Source organism: Zophobas morio, unplaced genomic scaffold (genome assembly GCF_036711695.1).
Source record: "Zophobas morio isolate AGI-343-1 ecotype UQ-CSIRO unplaced genomic scaffold, CSIRO_AGI_Zmor_V1 ptg000012l, whole genome shotgun sequence".
NCBI classification, from domain to species: Eukaryota; Metazoa; Arthropoda; class Insecta; order Coleoptera; family Tenebrionidae; genus Zophobas; species Zophobas morio.
Window position 1 is genome coordinate 16090038 of NW_026972117.1, and position 13933 is coordinate 16103970.

Genomic DNA, 13933 nt, shown 5'->3' on the forward strand with positions numbered 1-13933 from the left:
AACAGAAGAATCTATAGATTGAAAAATTAAAAATTAAGAAATTGGAAGATGGAAAAATTGAACTATCGAAAAATTAAAAAAATAAAATTTTGCTTCATAAATCCTATCTAGAATGTGCAAAATATTAAGTTTGCACCTGTAGTTGATGAAGGAATTCATATTTTTTTTAGAACCATCTAAAAACAGGATGACCAATTTATTTTTAAACAACCTATATACAAAACTCACTTGACATACAACTTGTAAAAATTTTACCTTTATAAGTCAAACTGGCTTTTATATAACTTAACTCAGTTCACATATACCTAGTAAAACTTTACAGCTCCATTATGACAACGATGAACAGTAAAATAATCCTTGCGGTTCGGGTTTATAAAGCTTACAATAGCCAGTTTGTGTTATAAGGGTGGTTTGGCTTAATCCGCTTAAGTCATAAAAGTTTTATAAGGTGTGTGTCAAGTGAGTTTTGTATATAAAAATATAAAATGTAATTTTACACAATTCAAACGTATGTAACAACATTTTATGATGAATTTAATTAATATATTCTATATTATTCATTTAACGTTAGATAGTGCCTTAGTCTTACTAAATATTTTACAGAAGTTTGAAATCTGATTTATTAGATATTTCGTAAATTATGATTATGTTGACATTATTACTTTGAAATAACTTACATGTATTACTAAATATGTATGTAGTCGTTAAAATTAAAATTTTTAAAATATTAGATAAGGATTCCAAAAAATAATATATTACAAAAACTTAAGTACTAAATATTTATAGTAGACTATTATTACTAGAATATTTTTTAACAGACATTTCATATTCGTGGAAAACACATGAACACATTTTTGTCACTGTTCTACAGGCTCTGGATAAAGCTTAGTGGGTAATCAAAATGTCAAATGGTTCTAAACCTCTTCTAAAATTGTATTTTACATTGTTTTATAATAACTTGATAACGCATAAGCCATATAAATATTTCAGAAACCTAAAACAAAGATTTTTCTGTGAGGTACGTAAAACTCTGTTTTGACTTGACAGAGGTGTCATATAGTAATAATAAACAAAATCAAATTAGATTAGTAAAGTACAAGTACGGTAGAGATGTCAGACTGACAGACAGACCGACGGACAGACACTAAAAATTAATTGTTTTAGTTTGAATGTAAATCTATCTGCAATATTCACTTCACGGTTTAATTATTATTTAACAACCACATCACCAGTTTAAATAATTTCTCCTTTTCGTACCAAGCTCTACCGGTATTCCAGCGTCAGTGCTATACTGTGTAATACAAGGCTTTTATACATATTTCGTACATCTAGTGACATGTGAAATTTACAGTGCTGGAGATTTGCCACTTCGTTGTAATGGTGGACATTTCAAAACTTTGATTAATTAATATATCAGAATAATTATGACACTGACATGAATGTTACCAAGCGGAACAACAAATCGGCGTCCACTTCGACGTACGAATAATTTATGAAAAACCCTGTATTACGCAACAAGCTCGAACACATCAAGGAGTTTTGCTTTCCTATACGTAAGCGATCACACTTATATCCGTCTGCAAAGTTGCGTATTTGCCTATTTGCGGAGATTAAAAATCCCAATTTCCGTCGCATCCAACTTTCGCTCAACTCTTGAACATCGCGGTAGAACTAGGCCATACGCGCAATCACGTGTACCCCTCCGCCAATCAGCGCCAGACCTGTGGCTTTCGAATCGTCTGTCCCGCTCAATCCGCACCGGTAAAACAAAAACAGAACAGTGACGTCGCCGAAACATCGTGGCAGTCTCGTGGCGGCCTTCTTGATCGCGTTCCATTCACCAGTACTGTAGTGTTGGTAGTCGCGTCATGTCCAAGTTCACGTTCACGTTCGTCGCGCTGGCCCTCGCGGCCAATCTAGTCGCCTGCGACGACAAAAATAAAAACGGATCGGAAAAACTGAAAATTGACGTGATCAGCGTGCCGGAGGGCTGTGATGTGAAGTCCAAAAGCGGGGATATGCTGACCATGCACTACACGGGGACGCTGACGGACGGCACCAAGTTCGACTCCAGGTTGGTATTTTTATTTTTGCGAGATTGAGGCATTATCGCAGGTGGCTGCGGAACGAGACGGTGACTTGTTTACGAGATTGACGCCGAGGCTTCTCGTTTTTTAGCGGTTGGCGACCAGATGGCCGTGAAAGTGATATGCTTTTGTTTACGATTTGGCACGCCTACTTTTCGATAGCGGATGACACTCGTGGCCTGTGATGACTTTCGGTTTTTTTTAATCGAAATTAGTAAAACGAATGTGAAATGTCATTGTTCGGAAGCGCGGTGTTTATGGTTTTTGCGGCACGTCGATTTGCCACGTCTCGTGCCGCTAACAAGCAGCGAGAAATTGGTTGGGTGCTAATTGTTCATGCTTTGTCAGTCGCGGCTTAATTGGCCGAAGAAGTGCCAATAAAGTATTGTTCCTCTAAATTTTACCCACTCTTTGTTATTCGAGTTTTGTCTTCCTTTCAAACCCTCTTTAAATGAATTTAATCTCGTAATTGTGCCCGAATACCACGATTTGTTAAAAATTGTAGGTTAATGTTTGAGGCTGAAAAAACTGCTTTTGCAGCCAAAGTAGTTTCGTAATTTTTTCTCAAAAAAAAGTGCTCTTGTTGGTAATAAAGTGAATGCTTTCGACTAGCGGATTTTGTAACACTTTTATGGCCGAATTATAGAGATTCTTCATCCATGTAGGTTATTTTGATAAAAACTTGGCAAGGTGTGTAATTTCCACGGCAATTTAGTACCACTGCACCAAATAAGGATATGTTATTTCTCGGTAGGTGTCGTTTTCAGTTGCTGCTGCAATAAACAGATGCAATAAGTATAAAATCTTGCGCTAGAAGTTTTATGAATAATATACACGATCGTTCATACACTTCCATCCAGTGCCGGCTCGTTAAAAGCGGTATGTGAAACCGATACCTTAGTGGAAACGCTGTAGTTTCATGTTTGCTTATGTTGCGGTGTAAGTTATAGTTTTTGTTTGTAGTGGCTCACTGGGAGGTATAGTAGAGTCCGCCAAATCGTGAACGTGGATTTTGTGCTTATTGGAAGCCACCAATAAACCGCTTAGGACTAGGAACAAAAGTTCTATGAATCAAATGTGCGTTATAATTAAAGCTCGGAATTACCTATATGCAGAAAAAACATGTAAATATGCGCATATATGTGCAGAGAAATTTGGCATTACATGCAAAAAATTCATCATTACTTACAACACTTACAATACATTTACAAATTAAAACTAACTATATCGGTGTATTCTCTTACTTTGTTAACTGGCTATTTTATTGACCAACAGTTACTCTCTTGAAAAAAAATATTTTTTTATTTATTATAATGTTTTTCTAGATTTTCCATTTTAAATGAATGCCATATTTAATCTTAATATTTGTAGTGTAGTCTATGTTCACAACAAGAAGAGTAAAACATGTTTAAAATGGTACATTTTTGTAGAAAAGTATCGATTTTACAATTAGGCTCCGCCTCTCGGTCTGACAACGAATGAAAAATTTAACACAAGTGAACTTGGGATGGATATGGGTACGGCTTAATTTTTTGCTTATATACATAGTATTCTTTGAACAACACTATTCTCAAAAATATGTTTCTTATTTCTTGTAGAGAAATAACGATTTTGCAATAAAGCTCCGCCCCCTTGGCTTGTTCACAAATGAAATTTCCCACTCTAACCGTTTTTCTAGAATCGGCCAGTGAAATATCGCAATTTTTAAAAATTAAAAAAAAAAAACTAATTTCACACCCAATTTTTCGAACATATTGCTCACGATTTATTTTTGGAATCATCACGTCAAGATCTATAACCCTTAATTTTTTGAGAGTTTTTGGACGACATTTTCAAAAATGAAATTTTCCACTATGTATACCGGATGTAGTACCTGCTAAGGTAAGAGTGATTTTGGCAAATAATATATCGCCTAAGAAAAGAGAGGGCGGGTGGGCGAGGCTAGTACCTACTATGATAAAATTGATTCTAGTAAATGACGTATCCTCTAAGAAATTTAATTAAATTATTATAAGACTGGAGACTCCAAAGCACTTTCAAATTCTGTCCAAACCTCAAGATTGTTTAACATTTAAAAAAAAGGTGGTCTCAAAATTAACTCAAAAACAGGTCAGGTCAGAATTTTCCATAAATACAACACCAAATTCCCCCAAAATTGTTCTAAATAATTTACAAAAAAATCTCCATGGGCTCCCAAACTAATGAATCCAAGAGCCTCCCGTGTGGATTTTTCGTTACATGGAAGTGAAATTTTGAAAAATTTGACATTTCCTCACACTATATTTCGTGTTTCACATAGCAATTTCTCGAACAAAAATGAGGATTTTGTAATTATGCTCCACCCGACGACTTAACGACGGGTAAAAAAAATCATGACGATTGAGATAGGGTGGGTGGGTGGGGCCTATATTATTCCTTTTTTTTAATATACGCAGTCATCTGTTTTAAGTTTTTGTTGTGAAAAAATTACTACGTATATTAAGAAAAAAAAGGCAAAAGGTAAACCCCGCCCACCCACCCTACCTCAATTCTGATGATTTTTTTATTCGTCGAGAGCCAAGAGGGCGGAGCTTAATTGCAAAATCCTTATTTTTCTACAAGAAATTACCACGTAAGACACGTTTCTGAATATCGTGTTGTTCAAAAAATACTAGGTATATTAAGTAAAAATTAAAGCCAGATTGATATCGAGATGGATAGGCGGGGTTTATCTTTTGGTTTTCTTTTCACTTAATAAATACATATATGTAGTTTGTTTAAATAACACGATTACACAAGAAAATGTTTCACATACCAATTTCTCGTGGAAAAACAAGGATTTTGCAATTAATCTTCGCCCCACGACTTACAACTGGTAGAAAAAAATCATCACGATTTAGACCGGGTGGGCGGGCGGGGCTTATATTATGTCATTTTTTTGTTAACATATGTAGTCATCTGTTTTAAGTTTTTGTTGTGAAAAGACGACTACGTATATTGAGAAAAATAAGGCAACGTGTAAGCCCCGCCCACCCACCCTACCTCAATTCTGATGATTTCTTTTTTATTCGTTGTGAGCCAACAGGGCGGGGTTTAATTGCAAAATCCTTATTTTTCTACAAGAAATTACCACGTAAGACACGTTTCTGAATATCGTGTTGTTCAAAAAATACTAGGTATATTGAGTAAAAATTAACGCCAGATTGAGATCGAGACGGATGGGTGGGACTTATCTTTTGGTTTTCTTTTTTAATTAATAAGTACATATAGTTTGCTTTAAATAACACGATTACACAAGGAAATGTTTCACATACCAATTTCTCGTGGAAAAACAAGGATTTTGCAATTAATCTTCGCCCCACGACTTACAACTGGTAGAAAAAAATCATCACGATTGAGACCGGGTGGGTGGGCGGGGCTTGTATTATGCCATTTTTTCTCAATATACGTAGTCATCTCTTTTAAGTTTTTCTTGTGAAAAGACGACTACATTCTATTAAGAAAAAAAAGGCAACGTGTAAGCCCCGCCCACCCACCCTATCTCAATTCTGATGACTTTTTTTATTCGCCGTAAGTCAAGAGGGCGGAGCTTAATTGCAAAATCCTTACTTATCTACAAGAAATTACCACGTAAGACATGTTTTTGAGTATAGTATTATTCAAAAAATACTAGGTATATTAAGTAAAAATTAAGGCCAGATTGAGATCGAGACGGATGGGTGGGGCTTATCTTTTGTATATCTTTTTTACTTAATAAGTAAGTACATACAGTTTACTTTAATCAACACGATTATTCGAGAAAATGTTTCACATAGCAATTTCTCGTAGAAAAACAAGGATTTTGCAATTAAGCTTCGCCCCACGACTTACGACGGGTAAAAAAAAATCATATACGTAGTATATTATATATTTTGCCTTTTTTCCTTAATAAGTGTAGTCATCTTTTCACAACAAGAAACTTAAACATGTTTAAAATGGTAAATTTGTATAGGGAAATAACAATTTTGCAATTATGCTCGGCCCCTCCTCGGTCTGGCAACGAATGACAAATTCATCACGATTGAGATCGAGACGGATGGGTGGGGCTTCTCTTTTGGTTTTCTTTTTTAATTAAGACATTTAGTGTTCTTGGATAACACGATTACTTAAGAACATAAGTATTTCACATGGCAATTTCTCCTAGAAAAATAAGGATTTTACAATTAAACTCCTCCCCTCGGCTTACGACGAATAAAAAAAATCATCAGAATTGAGATAGGGCGGGTGGGCGGGGTTTTTATTTTGACTTTTTATTTTCTTAATATACATATCCATCTTTTCACACCAAGAAACTTAGAACATGATTAAAATGTTACATTTTTGGAAGGAAATATGAGTTTTGGAATTATGGGGCAGAACCTAATTGCAAAATCGATATTATACAAACTTTCCATTTTAAACATGTTTTAAGTTTCATGTTCTGAAAAGAAGTCTACATATATTAAAAACAAATAGACAAAATATAAGCCCGCCCACCCGCCCCATCTCAATTGTGATGATTTATTTATTCGCCGTGTACCAAGGTGTAGAGCTTAACTCCAAAATACTTATTTCTTTACAAGAAATTAAAAACATGTTTTTAAGTATCCTGTTGTTCAAAGAATACTATTTATGTGTTCTTGAAAGGTACGTACAACAAAATTGACAGTTCTTCGCGAAATCTAAGAAATCTGAAAAATTTATTTTGTGTTAGCAATTAACCCTTATCCAACCTTTTTAGACGCTACTAAAGGATAAATAGGTAAAATTAATTAATTTTAGTAAATCCTAGCAAGTGGAACAAAAAAACTTTTGTCAAGACTAAATGTTGCTATCGAAACGAGAGATGATCTTTTTATTAGAGGCGTACAAGGAATTTGGACAAAATTTTATTAATAATTTTTACCTGTAAAAGGAGAACAATTTTACCTGAACTTTTTTTAACTTTTGGCACCCATACTTCGAGACCAATTGCCGATTTTATTTTGTACGTACTTTTCAATAACACGCTGTATTAAGAAATAAAATCAAAATATAAAAACCCCGCCCACCCCCCCATCTCAATTGTCCGCATTAATAGAAAATGTCGGAACTTATTTATTTGCATACTGCCAATAACCAACTGTATTAAATTGCACGAAAAATGCCGCAAAAATTTTAAAATATGCATAAAAATGCATTTTGCATATTATCCGAGCCTTAGTTATACTAGTGACCAGTTTATTTTGGGCTTCATTAAGCACTTTTGGAAACTTTTTAAAGTCATTGTTGACTATGTGGCGGACTCTCTCTCTTTATAGGATCGGTTGGGAAAAAAGTTACCAAGTCTGTATCAAAAACTAGTTCAAGCGCCAATTACCATTCCAATTTGATAAAACAACACACTCCCGTACTTGTAGTTCATGAATCCGCCTATAATATTTTTCTAAAAATAAAAAACTGGATTGGAGCTTTCAGTGATGTCTGGACCGTAAAGCTCTCACAATTGGTACTACATTTTGAAAACGCGATCGTATAATACGGACGGGTTTAAAACGCCGGATCCAATTCTCTCACGTTTCTTTGTTTTCACATCATTTACAACAGAAAATATTAGCTCTGTTTCAGTGTTGCTGTGAGCTCAAACTAAAGCAAAAAGTAAGACTAGATGTATTCACGAGTAGAAAATTTCCTTTTGCATTTTGTAATTGTCAGGAGTGGAGTCGAAATAAAAGTTGTTCTGGCGGCCTGGATTGAAGTTCTTTATTTAAACCTTTGGAAGTGTTTCTCGGTAAGACGTATTCTGTTCAGCTCGATTACCCTTATCTATGCAGGGTTTTTCATTAAGGTCGACACCCCCATTTTAACTTTGTGATTTATAAATGTACCGTACCGTATTTGATAAAGAATTATCTATTAGGCTGAAAAATACTGTTTGTATTTTTTCTTTAAAGAGTGTAAACTTTGTAAAAGTGTTTCGACAATTTTGTCTCTGTGTATCACACTATTTAAATTTTCTTATACAAACTGGTTTTTATCAACCATCAGAGAATTTGTTTCAGGAAAATTCAGGATGATTTACTTAATGTATGAATAATTCAAGAACGGAAAATAACATTTGAGATAAACATCGTTTAAGTATTAATGTGTTTTTGACCGACTTTATTTTGCCGTCGACATAATTCACTTAAAAATAATAAAGTTTCTAAAGGTTCTAAACTTTTCAGGCGATTAACATTCTGTCACCATTGTTCTGTGTGTGACTAGTTTTTTTTAGGTTAGATTTAAAAATTTTGCAAGAACCACAAGTTTTTTAATCATTATACAGGGTGATTCAGTTAAAAATTGAAACGTCGGACAATACTTTTATGTATGAACCTATGTATGTTAGTTTATAAATAAAGAAGAACCAGTGCTTTATAAATTTTGATCGCTTTATAAACACAGAACTAAAGTTTTATTAGAGCATTTCAAATTTTTAACTGTCGATAATGTAATGTCTGTTTGAAAAACAATAAGCCACTATGTATATGTTCGTGTAACCAACCAAGTATTCGTCCCAAAGAACTAGCAAAATTCGATTAAAAAGTTCTTGTGTAATTGCTTCCGATAACTTATTCATGCGCGAAAATCCATGATTCTTTTGCTACTCCAACAGCGGGTAAAGTTCTGCACGACTTTAAAAACGGATAAAAACTTATTCACTTTTGATTGTGCGACATTTAAACTTTGTAGAGTATCGCATTGGAATAATATACTTAATTTTTCTTTCTTCTAATAAACTTTATAAAGGTAATTTAGTATTATTACACAGGAACATAAATTTGTAATTGGCACTAGTGATTTGGGGACTTAGGTCAATTGCAAATAGGTGGGTCAACCCAACACCTGTCATGTCATACATGTCACGTGGGGGTGTGAATCGTCTGATGCATAAATGGAAATTGACGTAATGCCGTTAACAAATCAATGATACCAACTGTGAGGCGTGGGACACAGCCCACTACAAATCTGAAAGTAAACGATTCAATGGTATTTTTAAACAGATGTCGAACAATTTGAAACGGACCCAGTAATGTGTTCTTCCTGTTATTGGCGTAGTTTACGACATTGTATAATGTATATGATACATAATTAAAAGTTTAAGTAAAACACAAAACATTAGCGTGGTTCTAATTTTAAGCTGAAAATATTTACACAAATCGTAATTTAATCTCTAATTGGTAATAAATTAATATAATCCAAATTAAATGCACGTCACCAGTCGGTCGATGGTAAATTAGTCTACACAGCCACTTTAAAGTTATATTTGTTTTATGACAAGTGACAATTAATCCACTTTAAATTTTGAGTGTTAATCCTGATTCAGTAGTGGCTTCGTTGCATATTCAGTTTTGATCACATTTTAATTATACATTGTAATAAAATTTGTAGTTCATGTTGCTCCATTTAATTTTATAACAATTGTTATTCTCGCTTGTGCGGATGAAATTAGTTGTTGTTATCGCAACACCAAATAAGGTAATAAACGCTGTTTGTAATGTGGAATAAATGTTAACGGTACGCAGAATTTTATTTCTACGTATAATAAATTTGCCACTTTTTGTATAAATAAATTCATGGTGTTTTGTACTCCAACGCAAAAAGTTAAAAAAAATTAATTTAACTCACTGTAAATTAAATTTTTTTATTGTGTGGAACACACAGAGGGATCAAGTGCCGCTTGTTACTTCCCGAGCGTAAGCTATACTGTTACGAAAAGAGTAGTCTCCCGTTTCCGTCTGTCTGTCTGTCTGTCGTCTGTATACATTTTTATTAAATCTTCTCTGAAATATGTAAAATACTATGACTATACTTGGTTTATCAATGCACTCACAGTTTTTAGAATTACTTATACAGGGTGATTAAAATTCGCAAAATCAGATCTTACAATTTTTAGAAAAATCTGGGTTTTTCGTTTTTCCTTTCTCTTCGATTTTACAATTTTTTTGGTATCACTTTTCAAAGTTAATGTTTTCAATTTTTCAATTTTTCGCCTTCCAGAGTTTTTAATTTTTTGTTTCCTCAATGTTTCGACTTGCAATTTTTCAATTTCACAATTTTCCGTTTTTTCGTTTTCTTCGATTTCACAAAATTTTGTCTATTCATTTTCTTTATTTTTAAAATTTGTCGGCTATTCAGTGCTTCGGTTTTACCATTTTTCTTTTTTTAAGCTTTGATTTTTTCAATTTTCCAGTTTCTCGACTTCCAAATTTTTTAACTTTTCGTTTCTTCAGTTTTTCGATTTGCAATTTTTCAGTTTAGCAGTTTTTCGATTTTACAATTTTTCGGTTTCTCAACTTTTAATTTTTCGATTTTTCAATTTTTCGTTTCTTCAGTTTTTCAGGTTCACAATTTTTATTTTTCATTTCTCAATGTTACAATTTTTTGATTTCAGAATTTTTCGTTTTCTTCGATTTCATGATTTTTTAATTCCATAATTTTTTGGTTTTTGAATTTTCTTATTTTTTTAATTTTTTGTTTTTTCAACGTTTCGGTTTTGTGTTTTTTTCAATTTTAATTTTTTAATTTTTCAATTTCTTTAATTTTTCGATTTGAAATTTTTCAATTTAACAAAAAAATTCGCTTTTTCGTTGTCCTCGATTTTATCATTTTTTGATTTTACAATTGAGTAATTTTTCGATTTAGCAATTTTTGGATTTTCCAATTTTTCGATTTTTTGGTTTCTCAGTTTTTAATTTTTTTACTTATCGATTTTTGGTTTCTTCAGTTTTTCAAGTTCCCAATTTTAATTTTTCGTTTCTCAATTTTATATTTTCAGTTTTTCGTTTCAATTTTTTGATTTCACAATTTTTCGTTTTTTCGATTTCTTGGATTTTATCATTTTTTAATTTCACAATTTTTCGTTTTTTATTTTTTATTTTTTCAATTTTCGGTTTTTCAATTTCTCAATTTTTAATCTTTCGATTTTTCAATTTTTCGCTTCCCCAATTTTTCATTTTTTCGATTCCTCTATTTATGAAGTTCATGATTTTTATTCTTTATTTTCCATCTTTTTTAATTTTCATTTTCTAGATCAAAGTTTTTCGTCTTTTCGTTTCCTGTATTTATTCCATATTTATTCCAATTTTATAATTTTGAAGTTTTCCAATTTTGCAATTTTTGGGTGTCTCAGTGTGGCCGATTTTCTGATTTATTTAACTTTTAATATTTCGATTTTTAAATTTTAAAATTCTTCAATTTTCAAGTTTTTAGATCTTTCAAAAGTTCCATACTTGTTCTTTTTTTTTATTTTTGAGTTATCAGTTTTACAATTTTGCAATGTTTCTATTTTTATTTTTGATGTGAACAGTCGAAAAATCAAAAATTGAAAAATTAAAAATCTAAAAATTTCAAATCGAAGAACTGAAGAAACGCAAAGAAAAAACACGACAGCCAAAAGTTGGAAAAACGAATAATCGTAGAATCGTCAAAATTATAAACTCGAAAAACTAACATTGAAAGATCGAAAATTGAAAAATTAATTACCTATCGAGAAATAGAAAAATTAAAAATTGAAAAAGTGAAAAATTTTAAAAACCGTAATTAATGCGTATTTAAAACGAACTAGAACTATTACAAATCAAAAATTGAAGAAACAAAAAATTGAAAAATCGATAAACTTAAAAATCTAAAACTAAAGAAACGATAAATTAAAAAATCTAAAAGTTGGAAAACCGAAAAGTTGAAAATCGAAAAATTGAAGAAATTTCGCATTGAAAAAAAAAGAAAAATTATAAAATCAGAACATTGAAAATTCGACAAATTGAAAAAGTAAAGAAAATAAAAAACTCAAAGGAAGAATTGAAGAATGAAAAATTGAAAACTCACGAAATTGCAAATCAAAGAATCAATGCATGCTGTAAAATTGAAGAAACCAAAAAAATGAATAATCGAAAAATTGCAAATTCAATAATTGAAGAAACGAAAAATTGAAATGACAAAAAATTATAAAATTGAACAATCGAAAAATTTTAGAAATCAAGAAAATGAAAAACCGAAACGAAAAATTGCAAATCGAAAATTATAAGAAATGAAAACTTAAGTCGAAAAATTAAAAATTAAAAAAAATTAAACCTTGAGAAATTGTAAAGTAAAAAATTGGAAAATCAAAGAATTGAAGAAACAAAAAAAAACGAAAAATTTGTCAAAAACAAAAAATTGGAAAATCGAAACATTGCATACTCCAAAAATTGAAAAATTCGGAAATCTGAAAAATTTAAACATAAAAACTCAAAGCTGAAGAAACAAAAAATTAAACATTGAAAAATTGAAGTTAAATATTTGCGCTAGTGTAATAATATCACTGCTTTTTCCTTTATAGAAACAAAAATCGCGTAAGATTTTTATAATTTTTCAGAAAAGCGGGTTTTCTTGGGCTGCACAGGGCGAAGGAAGTTCTGTCTAAATAACCTTCGACCAAATTTTTAAATCATTATATAGTGTGCAGATTTGTCTGCAAAATTTGTGTGATCATCCCCATCAACAGTTTGATGACGTCACCTCAAAATTTTGCATGTAAATGCTATTTAAATTTTAGAAAATGACATACTACGGTAGTTGTCTGTACAAGAATGAGAGACATGTAATATAACTGATTAAAATCGTTTAAAAGACATTAGTAGGTTAAATAGGCGTCTGCGTCTGTCAAAATATCCAAAATTGTGCAGTTATTAACAATCGATTGTATTTAAAAAATTAAAAATTTAAATCCAGCAGAAAGCAAATTAAATATTAACGCTGTGTTAAATTGTTGAATATTTAAAGACGCATTACGGCTCGCTATCGCAATTTAATTTGTTGAATTTCCGCGATCATTAATCACACTATTCGCTTATTAAGTTTCCGTTCTTTATCCACGGGCCTTAAAACCTCCCAAACTCCTTCCGCGTATTAAAAATAAAACAAATCCGTCTGCGTTTTGCGGTTATTGCTTGTTTCGTAATCGTTCGTTAACGTTTGCTGTGAGCATAAACATCGCGACGAAATTGCAAATTTTCTCATATCCTCCACATGACGTGCGTTTGCCGCAAAAGAGATTTCCCTCTGATGAATTTGTCGCTGTTTCTCGATCCGCCTCATAATTTTTCTCGTTTTTCATCATCCCGAACACGTATTAATCCTGACGTCCCCGAAATGAATAAATATGGCCGAATTGGAAAACGCGTCCGTGCCATCGTGGGACAAATCACAATTTGCATGGAAACGACGCAGGTACAGCACAAATAAAAAAATAAATATTCATCCATCCATGAAGTCGTAAACCGAAGCTGCAAACTCGCCGTTATCAGATTATCCACCTCCCCAAACTCCGGTCGGACGCAGAGCCGTAATTGGCTTTTATTGGACACGCTCGATCCGATCCAGGGTCGGACCGCGCGCCTCAGGCTGTTTCCGCTCATTGCTTTTTCGGTCAAAGAACTTGAAAGATTTTTACTTATACACTCAAGGAACCTCAAAACACGACGATTTGTCGAAATTGCGAAATTTTAGAAATACGGAACGAGAGTGGCCCTTGACGAACGGATCGGACTCCGGGCCGTCGTCATGAGCTCCGCTCCGGACCCGGAAAATTCGTAGTAAATAATTTAATGGTGATACATCACGATTAGCCGGACGGGGATTATATAACTGTCTGTTTGGAATTTATACATTTTTCGGCTGGTGGATTTGTCGCGATGTAGTTGTTTATTGTGTGGAAGGCTTTATTGCCGCTCGTTAATCCTTGCTTATTGGATGATCCTTAGTGGTGTGGTCCGACGTTATCCTTATGGATGACGACGCAAAGTGGCTAATTTAATATCAGCTGCTCCCGAGAAAGGACAGTTTTG

The 13933-nt window shown here is 32.7% G+C and overlaps 1 protein-coding gene across 1 annotated transcript in view; it reads left to right on the top strand.

Moving 5' to 3' along the window:
- The first annotated feature begins 1765 nt into the window (after positions 1 to 1765).
- LOC135127903 (peptidyl-prolyl cis-trans isomerase FKBP2-like) overlaps positions 1766 to 13933 on the top strand; it is a 114272-nt gene continuing 102104 nt past the window's right edge. The window contains exon 1 of the mRNA XM_064054585.1: positions 1766 to 2074. Within this exon, the coding sequence (XP_063910655.1) occupies positions 1869 to 2074 (206 nt within the window). The 5' untranslated portion in view covers positions 1766 to 1868. The remainder of the gene's footprint in view (positions 2075 to 13933) is intronic.